At 43.8% G+C, this 27,352-nt stretch overlaps 1 protein-coding gene across 1 annotated transcript; it reads left to right on the forward strand.

The window, feature by feature from the left end:
* Positions 1 to 14,090: 14,090 nt before the first annotated feature.
* ZNF233 (zinc finger protein 233) lies at positions 14,091 to 22,773 on the forward strand. The gene is given in 4 exon segments (XM_032591288.1): positions 14,091 to 14,202; positions 21,134 to 21,788; positions 21,790 to 22,583; positions 22,586 to 22,773. Coding segments are annotated over 4 exon segments (1,713 nt in total). The 3' UTR covers positions 22,738 to 22,773.
* The last annotated feature ends 4,579 nt before the right edge of the window (positions 22,774 to 27,352 follow it).

The raw sequence follows: 27,352 nt of genomic DNA on the forward strand, positions 1-27,352 counted from the left end.
AGCCTTCCAGTCCTTTCAGTTGTTGATATATTTTGAAGCTCTATTTCTTTGTGCATACATGTTTCATGCCTTTTTGGTCCAATTACCCCTTTATTATTATGTAATGTTCCTTTTTCCCTTGGTAATATTCTTTGTCTTGATGTCTTTTTTGATTATCATATAATCACTCTTGCTTTTTAAAAATAAGTGTTTGCCTAAAATTACATAGCCATTCCAGCTTTCTTTTGATTATTGTTGCTTTATTCTCCAATCCGACAATTTCTTTTTTTTTTAGTAAGACTGAATTTATTCAATACCCTAGTAAAAGTGTTTTTTTAATGTTTATTTATCTTATACACACACACACACACACACACACACACACAGCATGAGCAGGGGAGGGGAAGAGAGAGAGGGAGACATAGAATCTGAAGCAGGCTCCAGACTCTGAGCTGTCAGCACAGAACCCAATGTGGGGCTTGAACTCACGGACTGCAAGATCATGACGTGAGCTGAAGTTGGACACTTAACCGACTGAGCCACTCAGGCACCCCCCTAGTCAAAGTTTTGAGTATAAGTATCCAACAGTATAAAAAGTACAAAACAGGGGCGCCTGGGTGGCGCAGTCGGTTAAGCGTCCGACTTCAGCCAGGTCACGATCTCGCGGTCCGTGAGTTCGAGCCCCGCGTCGGGCTCTGGGCTGATGGCTCAGAGCCTGGAGCCTGTTTCCGATTCTGTGTCTCCCTCTCTCTCTGCCCCTCCCCCGTTCATGCTCTGTCTCTCTCTGTCCCAAAAATAAATAAACGTTGAAAAGTACAAAACAGATTTGTAGCTTTCTAATATATTAATACAAAGTGCATGACTACATATAGTATATCCTATTCCAGTCTGACAATTTCTGTTGTTGTGTGTATGCCATTTATATTTAATTGGTGTGTGTATGCCATTTATATTTCATATAATTATTGATATGCTTGGATATAAATCTATATTTTCATTGCCTACTGTTTTTTCTTCCTTTTCTTGTTAATTGGAAGTTTTTTTGTGAATTCATATAATGTCCAATATTGACCTATTATTTATATCACTTTTTGTAATTGTTTTAGTGATTACCATGGGACTTGCAATATACGTCTTTAATTAATCACAGTCTACCTTCAAATAATGTATTCTACTTATACATATACCCACAATTCCTTCCTCCAACGTTTTGTGCACTTGTCAAATATTTTTCTTTTGCACATGCTATAAAGCCATAATACATTGCTACTGTTTTTGATTTAGACAGTTATCTTTTAGAGCAATTAAAAATACCAATTAAAATTTTAACTGCTTCTGGCAATCTTTATTTCTTTGTAGGACCAAATTTCTGTGTACTATCTTATTTTTCTGCCTGAAGAACTTCCTTTAAGATTCCTAGTAGTGCTAGTCTGCTAGTGAATTCTCAGTTTTTTTGTTTGTTTGTTTTGGTTTTAAGAAGTATTTATTCCTCCTTCATTTAAAAAAAATTTTTATTAAAATTTTAAAAATATTTATTTATTTTTGAGACACAGAAAGATTGCGAGCAGGGAAGGGAAAGAGAGAGAGGAAGACACAGAATTTGAAGCAGGCTCCAGGTTCCAAGCTGTCAGCACAGAGCCTGATGCGGGGCTCAAACTCACAAACTGTGAGATCGTGACCTGAGCCAAAGTTAGACGCTAGCCGACTGAGCCACCCAGATGCCCCTTCTACTTCATTTTTGAAAGGTATTTTTGCTGGGTGTGGCATTTGGAGTTGACAGATTTTTTTTTTCTATATTGTCTTCTGGTTTGCATAGTTTCTGATAAGAATTGTTCTGTAATTCTCTCTCTCTTTGTCCCTTGTGTGTGTGTGTGTGTGTGTGTGTGTGTGTGTGTGTATTTAAATTTGAGTATAGTTGACACACAATGTTACATTAATCTCAGGTTTACAACATAGTGACTTGACAAGTTTATACATCATGCTATGTTCACCACAAGTGTAGCTACAATCTGTCCTGATAAATTGCTATTACCTTTCTTATTCCTTATGTAGTGGCCTTTATTCCCATGACTTATTCATTCTGTAACTGGAAGTCTGTATCTCTCATTCCCCTTCAACCATTTTTCTCAACTTCCCACCCCCGCCCTGCTGGCAACCATCAGTTTGTTTGCTATATTTATAGGTCTGATTCTGCTTTTTGTTTGTTCATTTTTTTTAAAGACTTAATTTTTTAACATATTTATATATATTTTTTGAGAGGTCGTGCACACGAGTGGGGGAGGGGCACAAGGAGAGTGGGGAGAGAATCTTAAACAGGGCTCATTCCCATGGCCATGGGATCATGACCTGAGCCAAAATCAAGAGTCCAATGCTCAACTGACTGAGCCACTCAGGAGCCCCTAAAGATTAAACTTATGAGTGAAATCATATGGTATTTGACTTTCTCAGTCTAGCTTATTTCACTTAGCATAACACTGTCTAGGTCCATCCATGTTGTAATATTCCATTGTATGTTGAAGGATATATTTTTTAAAGCATTAGAAGGGCCTTGTTTGTATACACTTTGTCATTGGTTATATTTTGTAGCTCACTAATGTCCTTCACTTTTAAACCCTTTTACTTTAATACATAATCAAAGAACTAGTTCCAAAAATTAACTCACACTCTCACAAAGAATAGTCATATATTATGGAATATTTAAAATTGATTTTTAACTTGAATATATACCTCTTGAATTTGTGTTATGTGCATGAAGAACCACTAGAAACACACACACACACACACACAAAAGCTAACAAAACTTAGGGCATGGACATTTGGTAAAGGCAAACCTGGGGTCAGGATGGGGTAAGAGTTCTCAATGTATATTTGTATAATTTTAATTATGAACCATATGATCATACTACCAAGTGTAGGAAAAAACTCAATTTAAAAATTCTCCCCAAATTGCAATATTGGAGCTCATGTTTCGATTTGAACAGTTTAATTATTTGATTAGAGTCTCACTTATGATAAGCACTGAGCAATGCATAGAATTGTTGAATCACTATATGAATCACCTGAAACTAATATAACACTGTATGTTAACTATACTGGAATTAAAAGAAAAAATATTCCCATTTTTAACCCCTTAAAATTGCACTGTTTAAGAACTGCAGAGTGATGTCAGCAAAAATTATGGAGAAAGTAGTTCCAAGGGCCCAGCTTCCACAGAAACAACAATAAAAGGTCAAAAGCTCAGAATCAATTTCACTGGGATCCTGGAAGATGGCTAAAGATGTACAACCACCCAGTGAATGGTGAATTGAGAAAACAGCAACTTGAAGATGGTAAGGGAGCTTTGTGGTATTTTACTTGCCCTTGCTTCACCCACCTCCCCTACTCAGCAATGGTCTTGATGGGGACAGCCTACACTCACATCTGGTAGGAACCAGATCGTTGGCTTCAGAGGGACCAGAGCTAACTGTGTTCTCAAAGAATTGTGTTTTGTCTGTTCGGAATCATCTGGGGGCTACCTGAAGGACTGATGCCACGTGCTTGATTTTGTTCCATCTATATTGGAACAAAAGATGAAAATTACAAGGGTTTCAGGAGCTCTATGAGAGGAATGGGGGGGGCAGAAACAAATATATATTTCTATTATCTCACAACCCATTTCTCATCAGAAACCATGGAATCCAGAAGGCAATGGATAACTCCTATATGATTTAAAAAAAAAAACATGAAACGACAATTATAAACCTATATTAATGGGGTATACAAGGTATAAAGATGTAGTTTGTGATAACCTAAAGAGAAGAAGACAGATATATGGGAGCAGAGTCTTTTATACCATTGAAGCTAGGTTGGTATTAATTCAAAAGAAGTTGTAATACATTTAAGAGATTAACTGTAACCTCAGAGTAACTGCTAAGAAAATAACTAAAAGACATGAAAAAAATGAGAAGGAAATCATAACGATACAAAAAAATCAAACACAAGATATGGCATTAATGGAGGAACTGAGGAACAAAAATAGTTAAGATGTATGTAAAACAAGTAGCAATATAGCAGAAGGAATCTTCTTAGGAATTAATTTAAATGTGAATTAAATTATGGATTATTAATATGATGTCAATTAAGCTTCCCAATTAAAAGGTAGAGTTTGGCAAAATGGGTAAGACAACATCCAACTATATGCTGTCTACAAGCGACTCACTTTAGAATCAAAGAGCCTAGGGGCGCCTGGGTGGCGCAGTCGGTTAAGCGTCCGACTTCAGCCAGGTCACGATCTCGCGGTCCGTGAGTTCGAGCCCCGTGTCGGGCTCTGGGCTGATGGCTCAGAGCCTGGAGCCTGTTTCTGATTCTGTGTCTCCCTCTCTCTCTGCCCCTCCCCCGTTCATGCTCTGTCTCTCTCTGTCCCAAAAATAAATAAACGTTGAAAAAAAAAATTAAAAAAAAAAAAAAAAGAGCCTAGTGTCCTGCATTAACCTAAATGTAAGTGTAATGTGATTACAATCACATATGAATAAAGGTCCAGGGAAACCCTACCTTTGTTGCCATGAACTTCCTTTCCTTGAAACCTCTGGATAGGTAGAGAATTTACTTTTTCCAAATGAATAAACTTTCTTTCTTCCTTTCTCCCCCTACCCTCTTTTTCTTTTTTTTCTTTTCTTTTCCTTTCTTTCCTTTCCTTTTCTTTCCTTTCCTTTTTTCTTTTCTTTTCTTTTCTTTTCTTTTCTTCTTTTCTCTCTCTCTCTTTCTTTCTTTCTTTCTTTCTTTCTCTATGTATCTATCAATCATCTATCTATCTATCTATCTATCTATCTTAGTCATATATGGATATAGATATATATCTTCATTCTCAATTGCCTTTGGTCTATTTTTTCAATACTTCCATCAGTACCACACTGGTTTAGTTACCATAACTTAGCAGTGAGTCTTGATATTTGGTAAAGGAAGGATGTCTTCCCATCTTGTTCTCTTTTAGGGTGTCTTGGCAGTTTCCAGTAAGGGTAATAAGAGACACAAACAGAACGATCTATGTAGTATTCTTTCTTAAAAAAAAAATCTGAATCAAATTGAACCTCTAATTCTAACCATTGGCATATGGAATGTATGGAGAAATATTTGTGATAACATGAATAAAACTGAAGGGCATTATGCTAAGTGAAATAAGCCAGACAGAGAAAGACAAATACTTCCTGTTATCACTTACGTATAGAATCTAGGAGGGGGGAAGATAAAAAGCTGAATTCATAGAAATAGGGAGTAGAATGATGGTGGTTGCTTGAGGTTGGAAGGTGGGGAAGGTGAGGAGAGGTTGGTTTAAAGGGTACAAACTTTCAGTTATAAGATGAATAGGGTCTGAGGATTTGATAGTGCCCTATTGCATACTTGAAATTTGCTGCGGGTAGAACTCACAGGTTCTCACCAAAACAGAGTTAGGTTGATGGATGTGCAAATTCATCGTGGATATCCTTTCACAATGAACACATATCAGTTCACCACGTACACTTTAAATATGTTACAACCTTTTTCTCAATCATATCTCAATGAAGCTGAAAAAAAGTTGAATTTGTTACCATTATCTGATCAAGATCCCCCACTTTCACACCTAATTTTGAATAATCATGGTTCATTGATTTCAACCACCCTGTAGAAAAATAAAACATCTTATTGTATTTTATGTCAAGTGCAGAATGGACTGTAGGTGATATGCTGAAAGCAAACTAGAGAGACATTTTCAAGATGTATTTCAGGCTTTTCTTTTCCAAACTGAAGTACTTCCTTTACTTCCCTGCCACTACATTTTTTTTTCCATTTATCAGAAAATACCCTCATTTCCAAGTGCCCAATTAAAACCGAGAGGAGTGGGAAACTTTAGTTATTTGTCTTGTGGTCCGGATCCATCAGAAGTCACTCTTTGTTTTTGCGGAAACTTATTATCATTGGAAAGAAAACCTCATATCAGGTAAACGTTGTCAGAGATCTCGACACTTCCAGATACACTAGCATCAAACCGGCCTTGAGAGCCTAGCTTCACTTCTCTCTCCTATACAGCTACATTTCTTTACAGTCGCACCTATTAGTACTGTAATTAAAAAATATATATATATATTTACATATATATATAATTTTTTTTTTTTTTAGAGAGGGAACGAGTGGGGGAAACAGGCAGAGAGACCGAGGGGATGGGGGAAGGAGAAAGAAAGAATGTTAAGTAGGCTTCACGCTCAGCGCAGAGCCGCAGAGCCAGAAGCTGGGCTCAATCCCAAGACCCTGAGATCATGACCTGAGCCAAAATCAAGAGTTGGAAGCTCAACCCATTGAGCCACCCACAGGCGTTCCTAATGAAGGTTTTTTTTTTTAAACAAGTAAAGAAGGAAAAGAAAAAGAAAAGAAAGGTCAAACGCTAATAGCACCTGAGAAGGACTTAACTGCAACTGTTATACATTTAAGGGGGGAAAAAGTGGCAACCTTTAGAGCCGCATTACGGAGGATTCTGGGAAGTGTAGTCCAGGCCTGGGGGAGTCACAGCCACTGCCACGGAAAGAAGCTATAAGCCCTTTGTACCGCAGGGGGTTCTGGGAAGCGTAGTCGAGAGACGGTGGCCGACAGGGCACTTCCGCCCTGGGAGGGCGAAGCCGCCTTCATCGGTACCTTGTGGGAGGTGAGTCGGTGCAGAGACCCTGCGTCTCTGCCAAGCTTGCCCGGGCGCGGAGCCCGCAAGTGCCGCCCTCTCGCTCGGGGAATAGAAGAGGCATAGAAGCCGCTGAGGGCCGGGGCGGCGGGGTGTGTCACCTTGGCGTTGCGGGCGGGCGGGGGTCGCGACCTCGGTTTCTCTCGCCTCCCCCACTCCTACACGCTCTGCCGCCTTCTAGCGACATTTCGTGGACTTGTTTACTTTCTCCATTTGTCCTCTGTAAAGTGGAATTAAGGGTAGTACCTTCCTAGTAGGCACTAGTGCAGTGGGGTTTACGTGAAGTAAGTAGATGTAAGAATGCTTGAAAGCGATCCTGGCACAGGGACGGTGGCCGGTTGTTACCAATCTACGATTTCTTTCCAAGAAGCGCTGGGATCCTGGAAGCTTGTGAGCCCGGGTGAGTTCAGCGCTGCAGCGTCGCCGGCCCTTCTCTGACGCCTGCGCGAAGCAGGGCCTTTAGGATTCCTCTTGACTCTTCACTACCCCACCCCACCCCCTTTTTAAAAGAAGGGCTGGCCTCACTCCCAGCTCGGGCCTGTGATTGTCCTCCGTGGTTTATCCTGGACCAGAGACAAAATTGTGATCTCTCCCAGCCTCCTTTCCTGTCTCTGCCCCAAGTTCTCAGAGGGTGCAGAGGAGAAGTGACTCCCAGCGTCCTGCTAACTGGACGAGCGGACCTAGGCCGGCCGACTCCATTTTGTTCTGTGTCCTCCATCTTGAGTGACTATGTCCCCGACATGGCCCCCTTTCTGGGAGAACCACAGAAAGAAATTCCCGCTCAAACCTCAGACCACGCCTACCCCCCTGGAGTAACTTCCCGCTCACCCGTTCAAACTTCCCATTCAAATCACGCACGGCAACCTGCGCAACGGGACTATGACCCTTCCCCAGCCTCGGCTAAGGCCATGACCATCACCCCACCAACTGCCACTAGATCCCTATAAAACCTTTGTGCTTTTGAAACTCGCTCTCTCTCCGGCATCTCACCGCTGTGTCGGTGCAGGTAGGGGATTGAGCTCGAGCTAGCTCAAATAAAGGCTCTTTGCTTTTGCATTGGACTCGGCTCCCTGGTGGTCTTTGGGGAATCATGAATTCTGGGCATAACATTTGGGGGCTCGTCCAGGATCCCCAAGACCCCCGAGGGACCCCTGACCCGGAGAGCCTGACTGGCCACGGTTAGTGTCTGTTCGTTCCCTGTCTCTTCTCTGTGAGCTCATTTCTGAAATTCTGGTAGTGCCCGGTGCAGTCTAAGTGGACGCACTGGAGGACCTCGGGCCAGGAGTTTTGGAAGACGTTCCGATCCTCCCTTCTGGAGGGACGTGGATTCCCCTCAAAGGTCTGAGACGAGGCAGGTCGCTCCCGCCGGTCAGTGTGAGGCCGTCGTCTAGCTTTCAGTTTTGCTTCCATGGAGTTGGAAGACTGTTTCTAGGGGCCCTCTGTCTGTTTCTGTGTTTCTCTGTTTTGTTCTGTGGACTTACTGAACGGACGTTATGGGACAGACTCAGACTACTCTAAGTATTATGATTGATCACTTTAAAGATGTCAGGGGAAGAGCTAACAACCTCAGTGTGGAAGTCCGAAAGGGTCAGTGGCAGGTTTTTTGTTCTAGCGAGTGGCCAGCTTTCAATGTCAGATGGCTGCCAGAGAGAACCTTCGACCTCCCTACCATCCACCGAGTCAGGGGTATCATCTCTCGGCCTAAGATGGGCCATCCTGATCAGCTCCCTTATATTACCACTTGGCAGGACCTTGTAGAAGACCCACCCTCTTGGCTTAAGCCCTTCCTAGCCCCACGCCCTCCGGAGCCGAAACCCATTCTTGCTTTGCAGGGGACAGAGAAGAAGGAGAACAAGAAAAGTCTTATCCAGCCTTCAGCACTCCTCTACCCTGTCCTACAAGGGGGGACTAAAGAAGAATTAATTTTTCCTCTCCTGTATAACCCCCCCTAGGATGCCGGAAGAACACCATCCTCCCCCTCCAGGGGAGGCAGATGCTGTTCCGAGAGCGGGAGGTGGAAACGCTCCAGTGGGAAGCCCGCCCTTTACCAGACAAAGGGCTCAGAGGGAGCAATCCGCCTCTGCTGCTGACTCTACTATTCTGCCCCTGCGAGCCACCGGACCCCCAGACGTAGATGGAATCAGCCCCATCACTATTGGCCTTTCGCCACTAGTGACCTCTACAATTGGAAAGCTCAGAATCCTAAGTTTTCCGAGAAACCGGCAGGGCTTATTGATTTATTAGTCTCTGTTCTTTTTACCCATCAGCCCACATGGGACGATTGCCAGCAGCTTTTGCAGGTCCTGTTCATGACTGAGGAAAGAGAAAGAATCCTCAATAAGTCCTGAAAACTAGTTCCGGGCGCAGACGGGAATGCCACCACCAACCAGGCTCAGATAGATGCCTCCTTCCCCTTTAACTTGGCCCGAGTGGGATTTCAACACAGCAGAAGGTAAGAAGAGGCTCCGGGTCTACCGCCAGACTCTAATGGGAGGTCTCCGAATGGCTGCTAGGAAGCCAACCAATTTGGCCAAGGTAGGAAATGTGCAACAGGAAAAAGATGAATCTCTGGTTGCCTTTTTAGAACGGATCATGGAGGCATTCCGTACCTATACCCCCATGGATCCAGAGGCTCCGGAAAGCAAGGCAGCTGTTATCATGGCCTTTGTAAACCAGTTGGCCATAGACATTAGGAAAAAATTACAGAAAATAGATAGACTAGGAGAAAAAAGTCTGCAGGACTTACTGGTGGTAGCCGAAAAGGTATATAATAACCGGGAGCCTCCTGAGGACAAGCAGGCTCACACCATGGCGGCTGCCAGCAGTAAGCAGACTCGAGACCTGGCCAGAATACTACTAGCTACCACTGCTGACTCCCCCAAGGAACGAGACAGCTGTCTCTGGCAGCTGGCAGACGACTCAAAAGGAGGTAAAGGAACCACCAAGGGGGGAAGCAGAGGCTGCAGAAAGATCAGTGCGCATACTACAAGGAGATGGGGCATTGGGCCCAAGATTGTCCGAAAAAGGCCAGCGGGAAGGGAAGCAAGACTGATCAAGTAAAAGTCTTAGAGCTAGATGAGCTGAGTGATTAGGGGAGCCGGGGTTTGGACCCTCTCCCCGAGCCCAGGGTAACTCTTAAAGTGGAGGGGACCCCTGTTGACTTCCTTGTTGACACTGGAATGCAACATTCGGTCCTCTGCACCCCACAAGGAAAACTAGCCAGCAAGAAGTCCTGGGTACAAGGGGCAACTGGTATGAGCCACTATTCATGGACTACCCGAAGAACGGTAGATTTGGGGACGGGTCAGGTATCCCACTCCTTTATGGTAATACCAGAATGCCCCTATCCGCTGTTAGGACGGGACTTACCAAGATTGGAGCTCAGATAACTTTCAGACAAGGGGGGCCTCAGGTCACCGATGGCAAGGGCCACCCCATCCAGGTCCTGACCATGAAACTAGAGGATGAATACCGCCTCCACTAGGAGGCTCTCCTGAGAGAGGATAATATAGACAGAATGGCTACAAGAATTCCCCTCGGTTTGGGCAGAGACTGGGGGATAGGACTAGCCACCCACAGGACCCCAGTCCTGGTAGAGCTCAAGCCAGGAGAAGGTCCGGTAAGGATCAAACAATACCCCATGTCTCAGAAGGCCCGGAAGGGGATCCAGCCACACATCCGGAGACTATGAAGCCTAGGGGTACTAGTTCTTGCCAGTCTGCCTGGAACACCCCCCCTACTTCCGGTCAAAAAGCCTCACACAAATGACTATCGACTGGTACAAGACCTCCGGGAAGTAAATAAGAGGGTCACGGACATACACCCAACTGTTCCCAACCCATATACTCTCTTGAGCTCCTTGGCGCCCTCCAGGGCCTGGTATATTGTACTAGATTTAAAGGACGCCTCTTCAGTCTGCCGCTGGCACCCCAAAGCCAACCCTTGTTCACCTTCAAGTGGCATGATCCAGAGGAGTGCTACAGCGGACAACTCACCTGGACACGGCTGCCTCAGGGGTTCAAAAATTCGCCCACCATCTTCGATGAGGCACTACACGAGGACCTGGGTCCTCGTGAGTACAGAAAGGAGTACCCTGGCCTCACCCTTCTACAGTACGTAGATGACATCCTGATTGCTGCTGAGACGGCCGAGGACTGTGAGCGAGGGACCCAGGACCTGCTGGCTACCCTGGGGGCCTTGGGGTACCAGGCATCCGCGAAAAAGGCTAAGATATGCAGAGAGAGGGTAAGTTACCTGGGATACATCCTGGAGGGTGGACAGCGGCGGTTATCAGATGCCAGAAAAGAAACTGTCCTGAAGATCCCTACTTCCACCTCCCGAAGGGAAGTAAGGGAATTCCTAGGATCGGCCGTCTACTGCCGCCTCTGGGTTCTGGGTTTTGCTGAGATCGCCAGGCCCCTATATGAAGCTACCAAAGAGGGGAAAACATTTGAATGGACTGAAAAAGAAGAAACTGCCTTTAATCAGTTAAAAAAGGCCCTCCTAGGTGCCTCAGCCCTGGGCCTGCCAGACATTACGAAGCCCTTCCACCTCTTTGTAGATGAACACAAGGGAATAGCAAAAGGGGTTCTAACTCAAGCCTTAGGCCCCTGGAACCGCCCCGTGGCTTACCTGTCCAAAAAGCTAGACCCAGTGACTGCCAGCTGACCGCCATGCCTAAGAATTATTGCGGCGACAGCACTCCTAGTCAAGGACGCAGACAAACTGATCCTAGGACAGGAGATCTGGATCATGACCCCCACACGCCATTGAAGGGGTCCTGAAACAGCCTCCTGATAGATAGATAAGCAACACACATATGACTCATTACCAGAGCCTCCTACTCAACCCTCCACGGGTGCAGTTCCACCCCAGTGCGGCCCTCAATCCTGCAACCCTGCTGCCTGACCCTGACCTAGATGCTCTACTACATGACTGTGTGGGGATCCTGGAGCAAGTACATGGATTCCAGACGGATCTGACCAACCGGCCCCTCCCCGATGCTGAGGCTACTTGGTTCACTGATGGCAGCAGCCTTGTGCGGGATGGACACAGGTATGCGGGTGCAGGGGTGGGCACTGAAACGGACACCGTATGGGTGGAGGCTCTACCCTCTGGAACGTCAGCCCAACGAGCAGAGCTCATCGCCCTCACCAAGGCGCTGATGCTGGGAGCTGGAAAACGACTTAACATCTACACGGACAGCCATTATGCGTTTGCCACAGCTCATATTCATGGGGCAATTTATCAGGAGAGGGGGTTACTGACGGCAGAAGGACTGACTATAAAAAATAAGGAGGAGATACTTGACCTGCTTACAGCCCTATGGCTTCCTGCCAAGCTGGCCATTATCCACTGCCAAGGGCACTAGAAAACTGATAACCCAGTAGCTAGAGGTAATCAAAAGGCTGACCAGGCAGCCAAGGCAGTAGCCCTTACTTCAGTCCCCACTATGACCATACAACTACTGGACCCGGGAGACCCAGTTTTACCAGACCAGCCCAAATACTCCCAGGAGGAGTTACAGCAGATCAAGAAACTCCCCATGGCCCAGGAGATAAAGGGATGGTGGTATACACCTAACAAGGAGCTCGTGCTGCCAGACTGGCTCAGAGTCTCAGTATTAGAGCACATGTATCGGTCTACTCACATGGGGGCCCGAAAACTAAAAGACTTAATCCGACATGCCGGAATCAAGTTTCACCAACAGGACACCAAAATAGAGCAAGTTGTATCTGCCTGCAAGACGTGCCAACTCACCAACGCGAGGGCCACATCAAATAAAAAAGGAACCAGGCTCAGAGGCACCAGACCGGGAGCCCAATGGGAAGTTGACTTCACTGAAGTCAAACCAGGAAAGTATGGTTATAAATATCTTTTAGTATTTACAGACACCTTCTCTGGCTGGGTGGAGGCATACCCAACCAAGCATGAAATGGCTTAGACGGTGGCTAAGAAGCTACTAGAAGACATCTTACCCAGGTATGGTTTTCATGCCATGATAGGGTTAGACAATGGACCAGCTTTTATCTCGCAGGTAACACAGGCAGTAGCCAAGGCGGTGGGGGAAAACTGGAAATTACATTGTGCTTAGAGGCCCCAGAGCTCAGGACAGGTAGAAAGAATGAATAGAACCCTAAAAGAGACCCTTACCAAATTAACCATGGAGCCTGGCGGGGACTGGGTGACTCTCTTTCCGTACGCCCTTTACCGGGTTAGGAACACTCCTTACACCCTGGGTTTTACTCCCTACGAGATCATGTTTGGCAGGCCACCCCCTATTATTCCCAACCTTCGAGATGAACTTCTTGCTGAGTTTAAAGATCAAGAACTTTTTCTTTCCTTGAGAGGGCTCCAGAAGGCACACGAGGACATTTGGCCGTGCCTCCATGCCATCTACGAGGCTGGCCCAACCCTGACACTTCAGTACAGGCCGGGAGACTGGGTCTACGTCAAGAGGCACCACCGAGAGACCCTTGAGCCGTGCTGAAAGGGACCCTACATCGTGGTGCTGACAATCCCCACCGCTCTCAAAGTAGATGGCATTGCGACCTGGGTCCATCACACCCATGTTCGGCCAGCAGACCCCTCCTGGATCTGGAAGGACTTCGTCATGCGATGGGCCATCAATCAGGACCAACACAACCCACTCAAGCTCAAGCTACAGCGCATTCGACCCACCTAATATTGGTAACTCTGTCAGCTCTGCTTGTCACTGCTCATGCTGCTGAGAGTCCCCACGCCCCCCCAAAACATCACCTGGCAGATCATAGACACCAGCTTGGGGACAATACTTAATCAGACTTCCCAGAGCCACCCCACGGACACTTGGTTCCCAGAACTTTGCGTAGACCTCCAAACTCTGCTCCCCTTATCACCATATGCCCCCGGATTCCTTTATTTCTATGTCTGCCCTGGCCACTCTCGCTCGAGCACATATGGGGACGCGGCTGGCTACTTTTGCGCCTCCTGGTCATGTGTCTCGATGGGGCACATCTGGTGGACCCCACCACACACCAGAGATCTCATCGTGGTAAAGCGACCCAGTGGCCCCCGACTGCCATATGCCTGGGGGCGCGGTAATCCCATAGTTATATCCTTTACAAGCCAAGGTAAAAAAACAACAGGACGGGAGAGTGGAAAAACCTGGGGACTCAGGATATACGACCGGGTTAGGCAGGGAGCCAAGGACAAGGGAACGCTATTTACCCTCTGAATGCAAGCGACTCCCCTTGCCCAGCAGTCCCCCAAGGGGGTAGGACCCCACCAAGTACTAGTTCCCTGACTTGCCCCCGCCCGGACGGCCACACCCAGAAACACCCAGGCCCCAGCCACACAGCCCTCCACATCCCCTGTCCTTACCAGAGTGTCACCCGCATCTCCTGCCCCAGGTCACAACTCACTATCTGATACAGACCCCCTGTAGAGCATGGTTGTCGGAGGATACCAGTTACTAAACGCTCCTAGGCCCAACCTGACCAAGTCCTGTTGGCTCTGTCTAGATGTCCGGCCCCCATATTACGAAGGTATTGCCATTAAAGGTAATTATACAACAGCCTCCAACTCTAGCTCCTGCAGATGGCAGCAGGTTACTGCAAGACTAACCCTCCAGGCAGTAACAGGGCAGGGCACTTGCATAGGCGCCCCCCCCCTGCCCCGGGCAGTCTCATCTCTGTAATGAAACCCTAACAGTCCCCAGGGAGACAGTGTATCTACTTCCCCCAAAAAATGCTTGGTGGGCCTGTTCCAGTGGCCTCACTCCCTGCGTCCACTCCCAGGTTCTTAGCGCTCTTTGGACTGGGATTAGTGGGGGCAGGGACCAGAATATGCTTACTCGTCATCCAGGACAAAAACTACAGAACCCTAAGGGCAGCCATTGACTTAGACATAGAAAGTATTGAGAAATCAATTTCTCATCTACAGGAATCCCTTACTTCCTTATCAGAAGTAGTACTCCAAAACAGAAGGGGATTAGACTTATTATTCATGCAGCAAGGAGGACGATGCGCAGCCCTAGGGGAAGAATGTTGCTTCTATGTTGATCACTCAGGTGTCATAAAAGAATCTATGGCCCTCATAAGGGAAGGGCTGCAAAAACAAAAGTTAGAGAGAGAACAATCTCAGTCCTGGTATGAGTCTGTTCAACTGGTCTCCCTGGTTAACTACCCTCATCTCGGCCCTTGTCGGACCCCTTGCCATCCTGCTCCTACTAGTAACCCTTGGACCCTGTATCATCAACAGGCTGGTCCAGTTTGTCAGGGTCTGTGTGGAGGCCGTCCAACTAATGGTCCTCCGTGCTCAGTGCAAGCCCCTAATAACAGAAGAGGACAAAATAGAAATGCAGCCAGTCCCATGATTGGGTCTGTAAGCTACATGACAAGGGGGGAATGAAAGAGCGGACCTAGGCCGGCCAACTCCATTTTGTTCTGTGTCCTCCATCTTGAGTGACTATGTCCCTGACATGGCCCCCTTTCCGGGAAAACCGCAGAAAGAAATTCCCGCTCAAACCTCAGACCATGCCTACTCCCCTGAAGTAACTTCCCGCTCACCCGTTCAAACTTCCCATTCAAATCACGCACGGCAACCTGCGCAATGGGACTCTGACCCTTCCCCAGCCAATCGGCTAAGGCCATGACCATCACCCCATTAACTGCCCCTAGATCCCTATAAAACCTTTGTGCTTTTGAAACGCAGTCTCTCCAGCATTTCACTGCTGCATCGGTGCAGGTAGGGGATTGAGCTCGAGCTAGCTCGAATAAAGGCTCTTTGCTTTTGCATTGGACTCGGCTCCCTGCTGGTCTTTGGGGATCACGAATTCTGGGCATAACACTAACAGTGTCCCAATCTCAATCACAAGTTAGCAAATATAAAAGTCTCATGAATCGACATCTCACTGTGATTGTGATTTGTATTTCCCTCATGATAAATGATGTTGAGTCATGTGCTTTTTTTTTTTTTTTAGTGTGCTTTTTTTTTCACCACCTGTATATCCTTTCTGAAAAGTTTAGTGAAGTTAGCAGCCTATTTTATTTTATTTTTTAAATTTTTTATTATTTTTGAGAGGTGGGGAGGGGCAGGGAAAGGGAGACACAGAATCTGAAGCAGGCTCCAGGCTCTGAGCTCTTTTCTTTTCTCTTCTTTTCTTTCTTCTTTTTGATAAATAACTAGGAGGAGAATCTAATCTCTGGGTTATATGCTTAGCTTTTTAAGAGATGTCAAATAATTTTTCATTTGTAGTTGCATATTTTATATTCCTTTTGGCAATATGTTAGAGTTCCAGTTGGCTCCACATTTTTTCTAACATTTGATATTTTCAATCTTTTAAATTTTAGTCATCCTAATGACAGTTGTGTTGTGATATATTGCTGTGGTTTTCATTTGTATTTTCTGATGCTTTAGATGTTGACTACCTTTTTTTTTTTTTTTTTTTTTTTTTTTTTTTGCCTTTTGGGCATTTGCATATTTTCTTTTTGAAAGGTTCAATTCTTTTGCTCATTTTTAAAGCTAAGTTGTTTACTTTGTATTGAATTTTAATAGTTCTTCTAATATTCTGGATACAAGTCATTTTGACCCATGAGCATTTAGATCTTCTTTCACTTATTTGGGTCATTTCATTTGCCTCAGCTTTGTTTCACAGCTTTCAGTATGTGGGTTTCTTACATGTATTTGATAAATTTATCTCTAAGGGATTGATATTTAGGGGGTACTATTCTAAGTGCTGTTATTGTTGAAATTCAGTGTCCGTTTGTTGCTAGAATATAGATATATAATTGGCTTTTGTATCTTGACCTTGCTAACTTTGCATAGTAAATCTAAAAACATTTTTCTGACCTGTTAGAATTTTCTACACAGATGGTCATCACTAAATAAAAAGTTGTACTTCTTCCATTCCTGTCCCCATTGTGTTGATTTCTTTTTCTTCTCTTATTGCACTGGCTAAGACTGTTAGAAGAATTTTGGATAGAAGTACTCACCATATACATCCTTTACTTGTTCCTAATCTTAGGGAGAAAGTGTTTAGTCCTCCATCACCTGCTGGCCTTTTTGTAGATGCCAGTCACTGGGGTTGAGGAAGTCCCCTTCTAGTCCTACTTTGCTCAAGAGCATTTATTATGAATGACCATCAACTTTTTGTAAATGCTTTTTCTTTTAATAATCAGATCATCATATGTTCCTTTGGTTCAATTTGATTCTTTTCGACCTTGTTTTTTAAGCTTAGTTAGGTTGGGTCTAGAGTAATCTTTATTCCAGAGCAGTGGCTTTCCAGCAGCTTTGCCCCACCATGGGACATTTGGTAGTGTCTGGACATTTTTGGTTGTCATGATTAGGGTGGGTACCACTGACAACTACTGGGCAGTGGACAGGGATGCTGTTAAATATCCTACAATTCACATGATAGCACCTGGCAACAAAGAATTGCCTGCTGCAAAATGTCAACTGTTGAGAAACTCTGTTCTAGAGATAGTTTAGCCCTTCTACCTAAGCATGGCCCCTCAGTTGCTGCCAAATGTCCCTAGTGGTCAGTGAGGGCTTTCCATTTTGACTGTTTGGAATTCAAACACCTCTAAGTCCTACTAAGCTACTAAGCTCTGGCAACCATTCAGCCCATAACTCTCCGGTTACTTTTTGCCTGGCCTGTGGAGTTTCCTCATATATGTGCACAGTTTGGTCTTTAGTGGTGGACTCAAAGGTATTCCTGTGCAGATTTACAGTGCTTTTCTTCTGCATTCTTCTTTCTGGAACTCTGCTCTGCAATTTCCAGCTACCCAGTCTCCTTGTTCTGATTTCTGTCTCTTCCACTCAGCAGGTCTCTGTTTGCGCTCCTCCTTCTTGCACCTGCAGTTCAAAAGTTATCGATTGGCAAATATCTGGGGTGATCATAGGACTCCTCATTTGTTTCCTGCATTTAAGAGATCAAAGTATTGTGCTTTCGATGTCTGAAGATGGTTGTTTCATACTTTTTCCCCCAATTTTCCTACTCATGATAGGAGGGCATGTTTAGTCCTAGTTATTCTGTTATAGCCAGAAATAGAAGTTTCTGTCACCTACATTTTAAAAACATTTTTATTTATTTTAGAGAGAGCATGAGTGGGGGTGGTGGGCAGAAGGAGACAGAGAGGGAATCTTAAGCAGGCTCCATGCTCAGCACAGAGCCCTACTTGGGGCTTGATCCCATGACCCTGGGATCATGACCTGTGCTGAAATCACAGTCGGACCCTCAACTGACTGAACCATCCAGGCGCCCACATCTGCATTTTTAATGACTACATTATAGTTCAATGAATTGTTCTTAAAGAATTCCCTAATCTTAGACATTTAGGTAGTTTAAGATTTTTAAAAAAATGTTTTAATGTTTATTTTTGAGACAGAGAGAGACAGCATGAACTGGGGAGGGTCAGAGAGAGGGAGACACAGAATGTGAAGCACGCTCCAGGCTCTGAGCTGTCAGCACAGAGCCCGACGCGGGGCTAGAACTGTGAGATCATGACCTGAGCCGAAGTTGGATGCTTAACAGACTGAGCCACCCAGGCGCCCCTAAAAAATGTTTTTAAAGAACACTTCAGTGTTCTTACATACAAGGTCTGTTCCCAAAAAGTAATTCTGGAGACTGCCACTTCTGGAAAGATGGAGGAAACGTACTTTTCCCTATTCTTCCCACTAAGTACAGCTAAAAATCCTGGATGTTGTATGTAAAGCAAACATGAAAGCAGGCAGACTGGCTTGGGACCTAAGACTCGAGGAGTGATATGGCAGTGAGTTACTTGGGTTTTCTTTTTGCCTCATATATCCCAGACTTGGTGCTGGAGATGATGGCAATGTGGAAATACCAATGAGTACAGACCAAAGAAAAAAAAAAAAAAAGCCTTTTCTGTCTGGTCAGAGGGTGAGGAAAGGGGCAGCTTAGCAAGACAGAAAACTTTTTGATAGTAACTACTCTCTTTCCAGTCACAAAAAAAAAAAAAAACAAAAACCAAAAAACAAAAAACCAACCAACCAAACAAAACCCGCCCCACACCTGCCCCTGCCAGGCTGTAATGACAAGCCTAGGCTTCCTGCCTTGCCAGCTATAATGAGCCCCCCAAACTCCCTGTCAGGGAGTAATAAGTACTCACCCACCACTATGTTGTCAAAGGAGACAATGTGGGAGCCTGGACTTCACACTCACCTAGTGATAATGAGTTGCCTCTCCTTTTCCCAGCTTAGGCGGTGTCAGAGGAGACCTAGTGGAAATTCAGGACTTTGACCACTACCCGGCAGAGTTGAGGCCAACTCCTCGTACCCCATGTCAGTAGAAGCCAATGGGGACCAGTAACAAACCACCTCTGCCCCATTCAGCCACAGTCTTATCTGCAGAGACCAGAAGTAAAGGGCCCGAAGTCTCACCCCAGCCCAGAAGTAGTTAACTCCTTACCCCACCAGATATCAACAGAGGCCAAGTAGGGAATCTGGGCCTAGCTCTGCCCCCCTTCGCCTTTGAGAGAGGTGTCAGAGGGGGCCTAGTAAAACAGAAGATTTACATGAAATCCCAAGTCTTATAATACTCAAGATGTCTGAGTTTCAGTGGAAAAATGACTTGTCATACAAGAACGAGGGGAATCTCAACTTGTATGAAAGACAATCAGATACAGTAAAATGATGTTCACTGATGTTAGCTCTCAGTTAGAAGGGATGAGATACTAGTTACTTGACAAGGGCTTTTTTTTTTTTTTATTGTGGTAAAATATACATAACAAAATATATCATTTTAAGTGTACTTCTCAATGACCTTAAGTACATTCCCAGTGTTGTGCAGCCATGACCACCACATATCTCCAGAACTTTTTTCATCTTCAAACTGAAACTCCATACCCATTAAACAGTAGCTCCGATACCTCCTCCCCCTAGTCTGGAAACCACCATTTTTTCCTTCTGTCTCTATGTATTTGCTCCTCCTGGAGAAAGCTTACATGAGCAGAGTGAACCACGGTGATAAAAGGATTATTTCAGAACATTGTTAATGTCTAACCTAATTAGAAGTTCTGTGGTACTTGTATTAAGTTATCTATAGTTATATAACAAATTACTCTTAAACTTATTGGTTTAAAGCCACAAGCATTTATTTACAGTTTTTGTAAGCCAGGAATCTCGGGCAGGTATCTAGGTGGTTCAGGCTCAGGATCTCATGAAGTCACTGCCAAGGAGATGCCAGAACTTAAGTCTTCTGAGGGCTTGATGAGGATGAAAGGTCTGCTTCCAAGATGGACTCATTCACATCATTGTTGGCAAAATATCTCAGTTCCTCGCTGATTATTTGGGGGTCTCACTTACTTGCCAAGTGGGCCTCTCCCTGGGGCTGCCTGAGTGTCCCCAAAACATGAAGCTGTTTTCCCCAAGAGCTAGTGATCTAAGAGAGTGGAAGGCAGAAGCCACAGTATCTTTTATAATCTAACTTTCGAAGTGTCATAGCATCACTTCCGCCATATTCTGTTTACACAGAGTGATCCTGATACATTGTGAGAGGGGACCTTTATAGGAGTATGGATATCAGGAGGCAGGGATCATTGGGGGCCATCTTGTGTGCTGTGTACCATAGCACCTTTTGTACAAACACAAATCCACAAAAGCTAAGAGATGACTCTAACTGTTCAGCAGAAAATCCAGCCAAATTAAGTGGCCACAATGGTCATAGGATTTTTACTCCCATACGATATGTCCGCTATGAGAATACATTTTCTAGTGTTTTTTTTTTCTAGTTATAATGTTTATCAGTTGGGTATTCTATATTAGGACTTCATTGGAATAAAGGGGAATCCTCTCAAATCTAGCTTGTTTAATGTGTGTTTACTGGCTAAATTAAGGATATAAGGAAACTATCTCATGGATTTATTATTAGGACAGAGAAAATGTTTCCTTTTACAAATAAATTCTTTGCACTTTTCTGAGGATGTCTTCTCTTTTTCTCTGTGGGAACTCTTGGCATCACATGATAATCTTTCTGTAAACACTAAGAGACAGATTCGGCATTTCCCAGCCATTTTTGCCTTGTCTTATACATACATGCAGGTGGTAATAGTGTAACCATGATTTTAAGGCTTATAAATATCCAGGATTTTGTATATCTTATATACCTGCTGCAGAAAAGAGGCAGGAATTACTTAAGTGATTATTTTTATGGACAAAGAAGTAGAGTTTCTCCCCTGTAAAATCTTTCTGATACGTCTTTTTGTTGCTCTGTAGCCTTGTATTTCTAATTTGACCTCATACATTAGTCTTGGTATGTTATAAATGAGTCTCCTTGGTACTTAGTGGGCAGGAAGGAGCCTGCTCATTACTGTGTTTCCATAGGCACGAAAAAGCCAGTGATAAAGTCAAGCTGAAGTCTTCACTGGTTGAATAAGATCTCCCGGTGTGATTGATCTGTGAAATATTTCTGTCTCTGAACAATATTCACTTGTCTTCATGCTCGCATCTGAATCCTTTTTATCCTTCCAGGACACAGGAATCAAACCAAGATGGAGACTTTTCAAAAAGTAGGATTAAGATACCTTTCACATGAAGATGTTATATACTGACAGATCTGGGAACCGTTTACAAGTAAATTAACCAGAAATCAAGACTTTGTAATAAATCTGCAAAGCAAGAAGTCTGAGTTGCCAACACAAGGTGATTCCTCCTGTCGGGTGTGGGCAGGAGAATCTCAGGTTATTGAAGATGAGAACTGTGTAATAAAGCTTCAAGGGGAGAGTTCCAATACTATCAAAAGTCAAGAATTTCCAATTAAGACTACTTGGGATTTCTGGAAGAAAATCTACCTGAGAGAGTCACACAATGATCAGAATAGGTGTCAGCAAATTGATGTAAAAAATAAACCATCTAAGTGTGACCATTGTGTTATGAGAAGGATCTCTCAACATTACGATGATCAGGAAGCACACAACAGCCAGAAGGCTTATAACCACAATAGTTGTGGAAAAGAGTTCCTGAGGAAATCGTTCCAACATAGTATAACCCACTCAGGAGAGAAACACCATGTATGTAGTGAGTGTGGGGAGGACATCAGCAACAGTTCAGTGCTTTGCATTTGTCAGAGCATTCATGCAGGGGAGAAATGAGGTAGGAATGGTGAGTGTGGTGAGGGCTTCAGTCAGCTCACACCTGCAAAATCATCAGGGAATCAACACAGGAGAGAAGCCCTACAAATGTCAGGGGTAGGCTAGGGGCTTCAGTCAGAACTCCTGTCTTCCCACCCATGAGTTCCTTCACCCAGGAGACAATCTGTATAGGTGTGACATGTGTGGGAAGGGCTCGAGTCATAGCCCAGATCTTAACATTTGCTGTATCAATGACACTGGAGAGAAATCCTCTAAATGTGAGATGTGTGATAAAGGCTTCAATCAGGCATCACAACTTCAAGCCTATTAGAGCCACCCCCCCCCCCCCCCCCCCCGCTCCTAGAGAAAAAAAACATACAAATGGGAGGCATGCGACAGGCTAGTTAATCAGAATCCTGGTCCTCATCAGAGAGTTAGCACTGGAGAGAAACCATATAAGTGTGAGGTATGTGGGAAGGACTTCAGTAAGGCCTCCAATCTTCAAGTCCATCAGAGAATCCACACTGGAGAGAAGACATATAAATATGGTATGTGTGATAAGAACTTCAGCCTGAATTCCCACCTTCAGGCCCATCAGAGAGTTCACACTGGAGAAAGACCATATAAGTGTGACACATGTGGTAAGTACTTCACTCAGATTTCCCATCTTCAGGTCCATCAGAGAGTCCATACAGGAGAGAAGCCATACAAATGTGAGACGTGTGGTAAGGGCTTTTGTCAGAGTTCACATCTTCAAGCCCATCAGAGAGTCCATACAGGGGAGAAACCCTACAAATGTGAAGAATGTGGGAAAGGCTTCATCTGGAACTCCTATCTTCATGTTCGTCAGAGGATCACACAGGAGAGAAACCCTATAAATGTGGCAAGTGTGGTAAGACCTCACATCTTCAAGCCCATTGGAGAGTCCATACGGGAGATAAACCCTACAAATGTTTTGACTGTGGTAATGGCTTTAGTAAAACTTCACGTCTTCAAGTTTGTTAGAGAGTCCATAATGGTGATAAATCCAGTGCACGTGATGAGTGTGAGAAAAGTGTTCTTCAGACTGTAGACTTCTCATTTTCATCAGAAAATCCACACAGCAGAGAATATTTATAAAATATTGTATTTTAAGAATTCAGCAATGAGCTGAGTTTTTTTTGTTAATGTTTATTTACTTTTGAGAGAGAGACAGAGTGCAAATGGAGGAGGGGCAGAGAGAGAGGGAGACACGGAATCTGAAGCAGACTCCAGGCTCTGAGCTGTCAGCACAGAACCCGACGTGGGGCTTGAACTCACAAACTGGGAGATCATGACCTGAGCTGAAGTCAGAAGCTTAACCAACTGAGCCACCCAGGAGCCCGGAGCTGAGGTTTTTTTTTTTTTTTTTTTTTTTTTTTTTTATGATATCTGAATTCCACTGAAAGAAGCCTATTGTGTGAATGTGGCTAGTGTTTCCAGCAGAGCTCAAAATTTCAGTCCTCAAGCCATAGAAACCCTGTGAGAATAGTACAGTAAGTTTCAGTCAGAACTTCTACGTTCAGTCAAATCTACACAGGAGAGAGCCCTTAAGAATGATAGGTAAGGTCAGGATGTTAGCAAAAGTATATAGATGGACATGACAAAATCCATACCCACTAGAATATAAGCTCCATGGGGGCAGGAAGTTTGTTTACTGCTGAATGACCATGACCTCCAGCCAGTGCTTAACAAACAGTAGGTGCCCTGAAAATGTCTAACTTGGTGGAAAGGAAACCTATCATAAACATGACAAATACGTAAAAATTTTAAGGAGCTCAACCCAGTCAGTCATAATCAGTTGTCCGAGGAAAAGGATTCTTGTAAGGAGCTTTAAAACGTAATTCAAGGAAGTGACCACTTAATAAAAATACATAAAATCATGCAATCTGTAATTTGAGTGTAAGATTTTTTTTGCAGTTAGCTCCTGTCCTCTGCAAGTTTTTATCTTACCACTTAAGACTCTCTGTACATCATCCATTGTGTATAAATCTCATTATCTCTTTTGGGTCTTTTGTGACAAGAAGAGACTGAATGATAAAAGAGAAACTTGTCTTCAATTCCATAAAGTCTTCATGAGAAAGGTGTGTGAAAAAAGGGGGACATATTATAGTAAGCCTTTTGGACGTTGAACTAAGCTATTAAGGCACAGAGTATTTTGAATTTTTTTTAACGTTTATTTATTTTTTTTTGAGACAGAGAGAGACAGAGCATGAACAGGGGAGGGGCAGAGAGAGAGGGAGACAGAATCTGACACAGGCTCCAGGCTCTGAGCTGTCAGCACAGAGCCCGACGCGGGGCTCGAACTCATGGACCGTGAGATCATGACCTGAACCGAAGTTGGACGCTTAACCGACCAAGCCACCCAGGCGCCCCAGGCACAGAGTATTTTGGATACCACCCCACACTTCTTATCTCCTTTGCTTTTTTTTTTTTTAAGTTTTCTTGGTTGAATAGTTTACTTCAGTGTATACTTACTGGAGACAGACAGAGAGAGAGAGAGAGAGAGAGAGAGAGAGAGAACGGTTTCACACAATTTTTTTTTCCTGGACCTTACCTTTCAGCTACTTGAGTTCCATATTACCATCAGAGATCCAGGGCCAGTAACGCTGTGCTTTGTCATTACCAGATCCTAGGGTGGACAAGTGGAGCTCATAGATGTTTATATCAGGATGTTTTCAGTTGTAAGAAATAGAAAACCCAGTCTGAACTAGCTGAGACAGAAGGAGAATTTATTGGTGTATGTAATTAAAAAGAATATGGATAGGACAAGATATAGGCCCCATTGAAAATGGCTCTGGATTAATTCTTTTTGCGATTTCCTCATCTCTGCGCTTTTGGTTGAGTTGATTCTCATGTTTGTTCTTTCCAACTCGTAGCGAATTTATTTAAAGAGTTGATGCTCCGTTAACTCTTCTAGCACACCCCCTTTTCTATATACTTATAGAGCAGTTTTCTGAACCTCTTGTTGTCCGTGTTTGTCACCTAAAGGGTTGGCATTTTCCTAAATATGCCCTATCTAAATGCCAATATTTATAGGATTACTGTGAGGTACGATTTGCCATTTTTATCATACATCAGTGTTCTGGAGAATCTTTTTCTTTTCCCCTGAGTAAAATTAGATTTTTCTCTAAAAAATAATGCCTGTTGGGGAACCTGGGTGGCCCAGTCGGTTAAGCATCTGACTTCGGCTCAGGTCATGATTTCGTGGTCTGTGAGTTTGAGCCCTGTGTCGGGCTCTGTGCTGACAGCTCAGAGCCTCGAGCCTGCTTCGGATTCTGTGTCTCCCTCTCTCTCTGCCCCTCCTCTGCTCATGCATTGTCTCTCTCTGTCTCAAAAATAAATAAAAACATTAAAAAATAAAAAAATAATGCCTGAAATTTTTAAATAAGCAAATAATTTTAAAAAGGCACTAATGTCTCCATAATAAACATAATAAATAAGATTGTATTGAACATTTTTAGGGTATCTGTATATCTTTTCAGTTTTGCAAAACTAGGACAATATGCATACTATGTTGTAACTTGATGTTATTCACTCATTAATATGCTGGAAACCTTTTCTATCAATATTGATCTATAATGTTTTAATTGCATAGTATTCCAGTAATACAGACATATCACATTTTAACCAATTACCTACTGATGAATGTTCAGTTTGTATCTCCTAAACAGTTCAATGCAAAATTTAGAACAGTGACATCCATCTTCCTGCTCTTGTACGGTTATTTCCTTGGGAGAAATTTTTAGAACCAGTGCTGTAAAATGACAAACTGTGTCTAAAATGTATATAGCTATTTGAAGGGCCAAGAACAGTGAAGACAGTCTAGAACAACATGAGGGGTTATACTTTCAAATACCAAACCTTTGATGAAAATGCAATTTTTACAACAGAATGGCATAGTGGTGGTGGGCACCGTGGTGGACAACAGATGAATGAAGCACAATAGAGTTCATGTATGGTACCGTCTTGATATACAACGAAGGAATCATTGCAATACAGTGGAGAAATCTTCCAGTAAATCAGTATATCAGTAGAGGATCGTTTCAGTATATGGTAGTGATCAGATACATAGAAAATAAATGAACCTTGACTTCTATCTCACACCATGCTGATTTGTAAACCAGTTCCTTATGGTTACTAAGACCTAAAAGTGAACATTGAAACAGTAGAGCCTAGAGCTGCACCACCAATATGGTAGCCAACTAGCCACAGGTGACTGTTCAGATTACAATTAAAAGTTTAGTTCTTCAGGCACTCTAGCCCCACTCCTCAAGTGCTCAGTAGTCATATGCTACCATATTAGCACAGATACAAAACGCTTCAGTCATCTCAGATCTATTGGATAGCAGTGTATGCTATAAGACGCAAGGTAGTCTTTTCCTGTTGGGGCCTGTAATTGATGATTCTTTCCTGTTGAGGATTCTTCTGATGGAGTCTATAATTGGTACTTGTTCAGGGTGAGTGGTACACGTGAGAGCTCCCCCTTCTGGCCTCCCGACTCAATTTTAATAAGGTTTACTTTTAATGATTTTCAGAGTTCCTTTTATTGCTGATGAGTATCCCATGGGGTAGGTGTACTACAGTTTGTTTAACCATGTACCTGTTAGAGGGCATTTCGGTTGTTTCTGGTTTTTGATGTGATGAGTAGAGCTTCTGTAAACACTCACAGGTTTTTGCATGAACATAAATTTTTGTTACTCTGGGATAAATGTTCAAGAGTGTAACTGATGGCCTAGTTTTTTTTTTTTTTTAAGATTTAGTTTTTGAGTAATTTCTATATCCAGTTTGGAGCTTGAACTCACAACCCTGAGATCAAGAGTTGCACGGCCTACTGACTGATCCAGCCAGGCTTCCCAATGCATGTTTTGTTTTATTTATTTATTTTTAATGTTTATTTATTTATTTTGAGAAAGAGAGACAGTGTGAGCAGGGGAAGGGCAGAGAGAGAGGGAGAGAGAGGATCCAAAGCAGGCTCTGAGCTGTCACCACGGAGCCCCATGCAGGGCTCAATCTCACGAACTCCGAGATCATGACCTGAGCCAAAATCAAGAGCCAGACACTTAACTGCCTGAGCCACCCAGGCACCCTGCAAGTTTTGTTTTAAAAGAAATTCCCAAACTATTTTCCAGAGTATCTGATATTTTATATTCCCAGCAGCAATGTATGAGTGATTCAGTTTCTTCATACCCTTCCTAGCATAGCATTGTCACATTTTACATGTTTCTTTTGAGAGAGAGAAAGCATGAGTATGCATGAGTGGGGGAGGAACCCAGAGAGAGAATCTTAAGTAGGCTCCATGACCAGCACAGAGCCTGACATGGGGCTTGATATCATGACTGTGAGATCATGACCGAAACCAAAATCAAGAGTCTGATTCTTAACCAATGGAACCACCCAAGCACCCCACATTTTATATTTTGATCCACATTGTCTGAGAGTCTTCTAGAAAGGCTATGCCAATATACTCTGACAAAAGACTCATGAGAAACCTATTTCCCTACCTCATTTCCAAATAGTAGGCACTGTCCATTTCTCTGTGTCAAATATAATGAAACAATGAGAGGGCAGATATTGTAAAAGATATTCATTACCTCTGACA

This window comes from Lynx canadensis, chromosome E2 (assembly GCF_007474595.2).
Source record: "Lynx canadensis isolate LIC74 chromosome E2, mLynCan4.pri.v2, whole genome shotgun sequence".
Classification (NCBI taxonomy): domain Eukaryota; kingdom Metazoa; phylum Chordata; class Mammalia; order Carnivora; family Felidae; genus Lynx; species Lynx canadensis.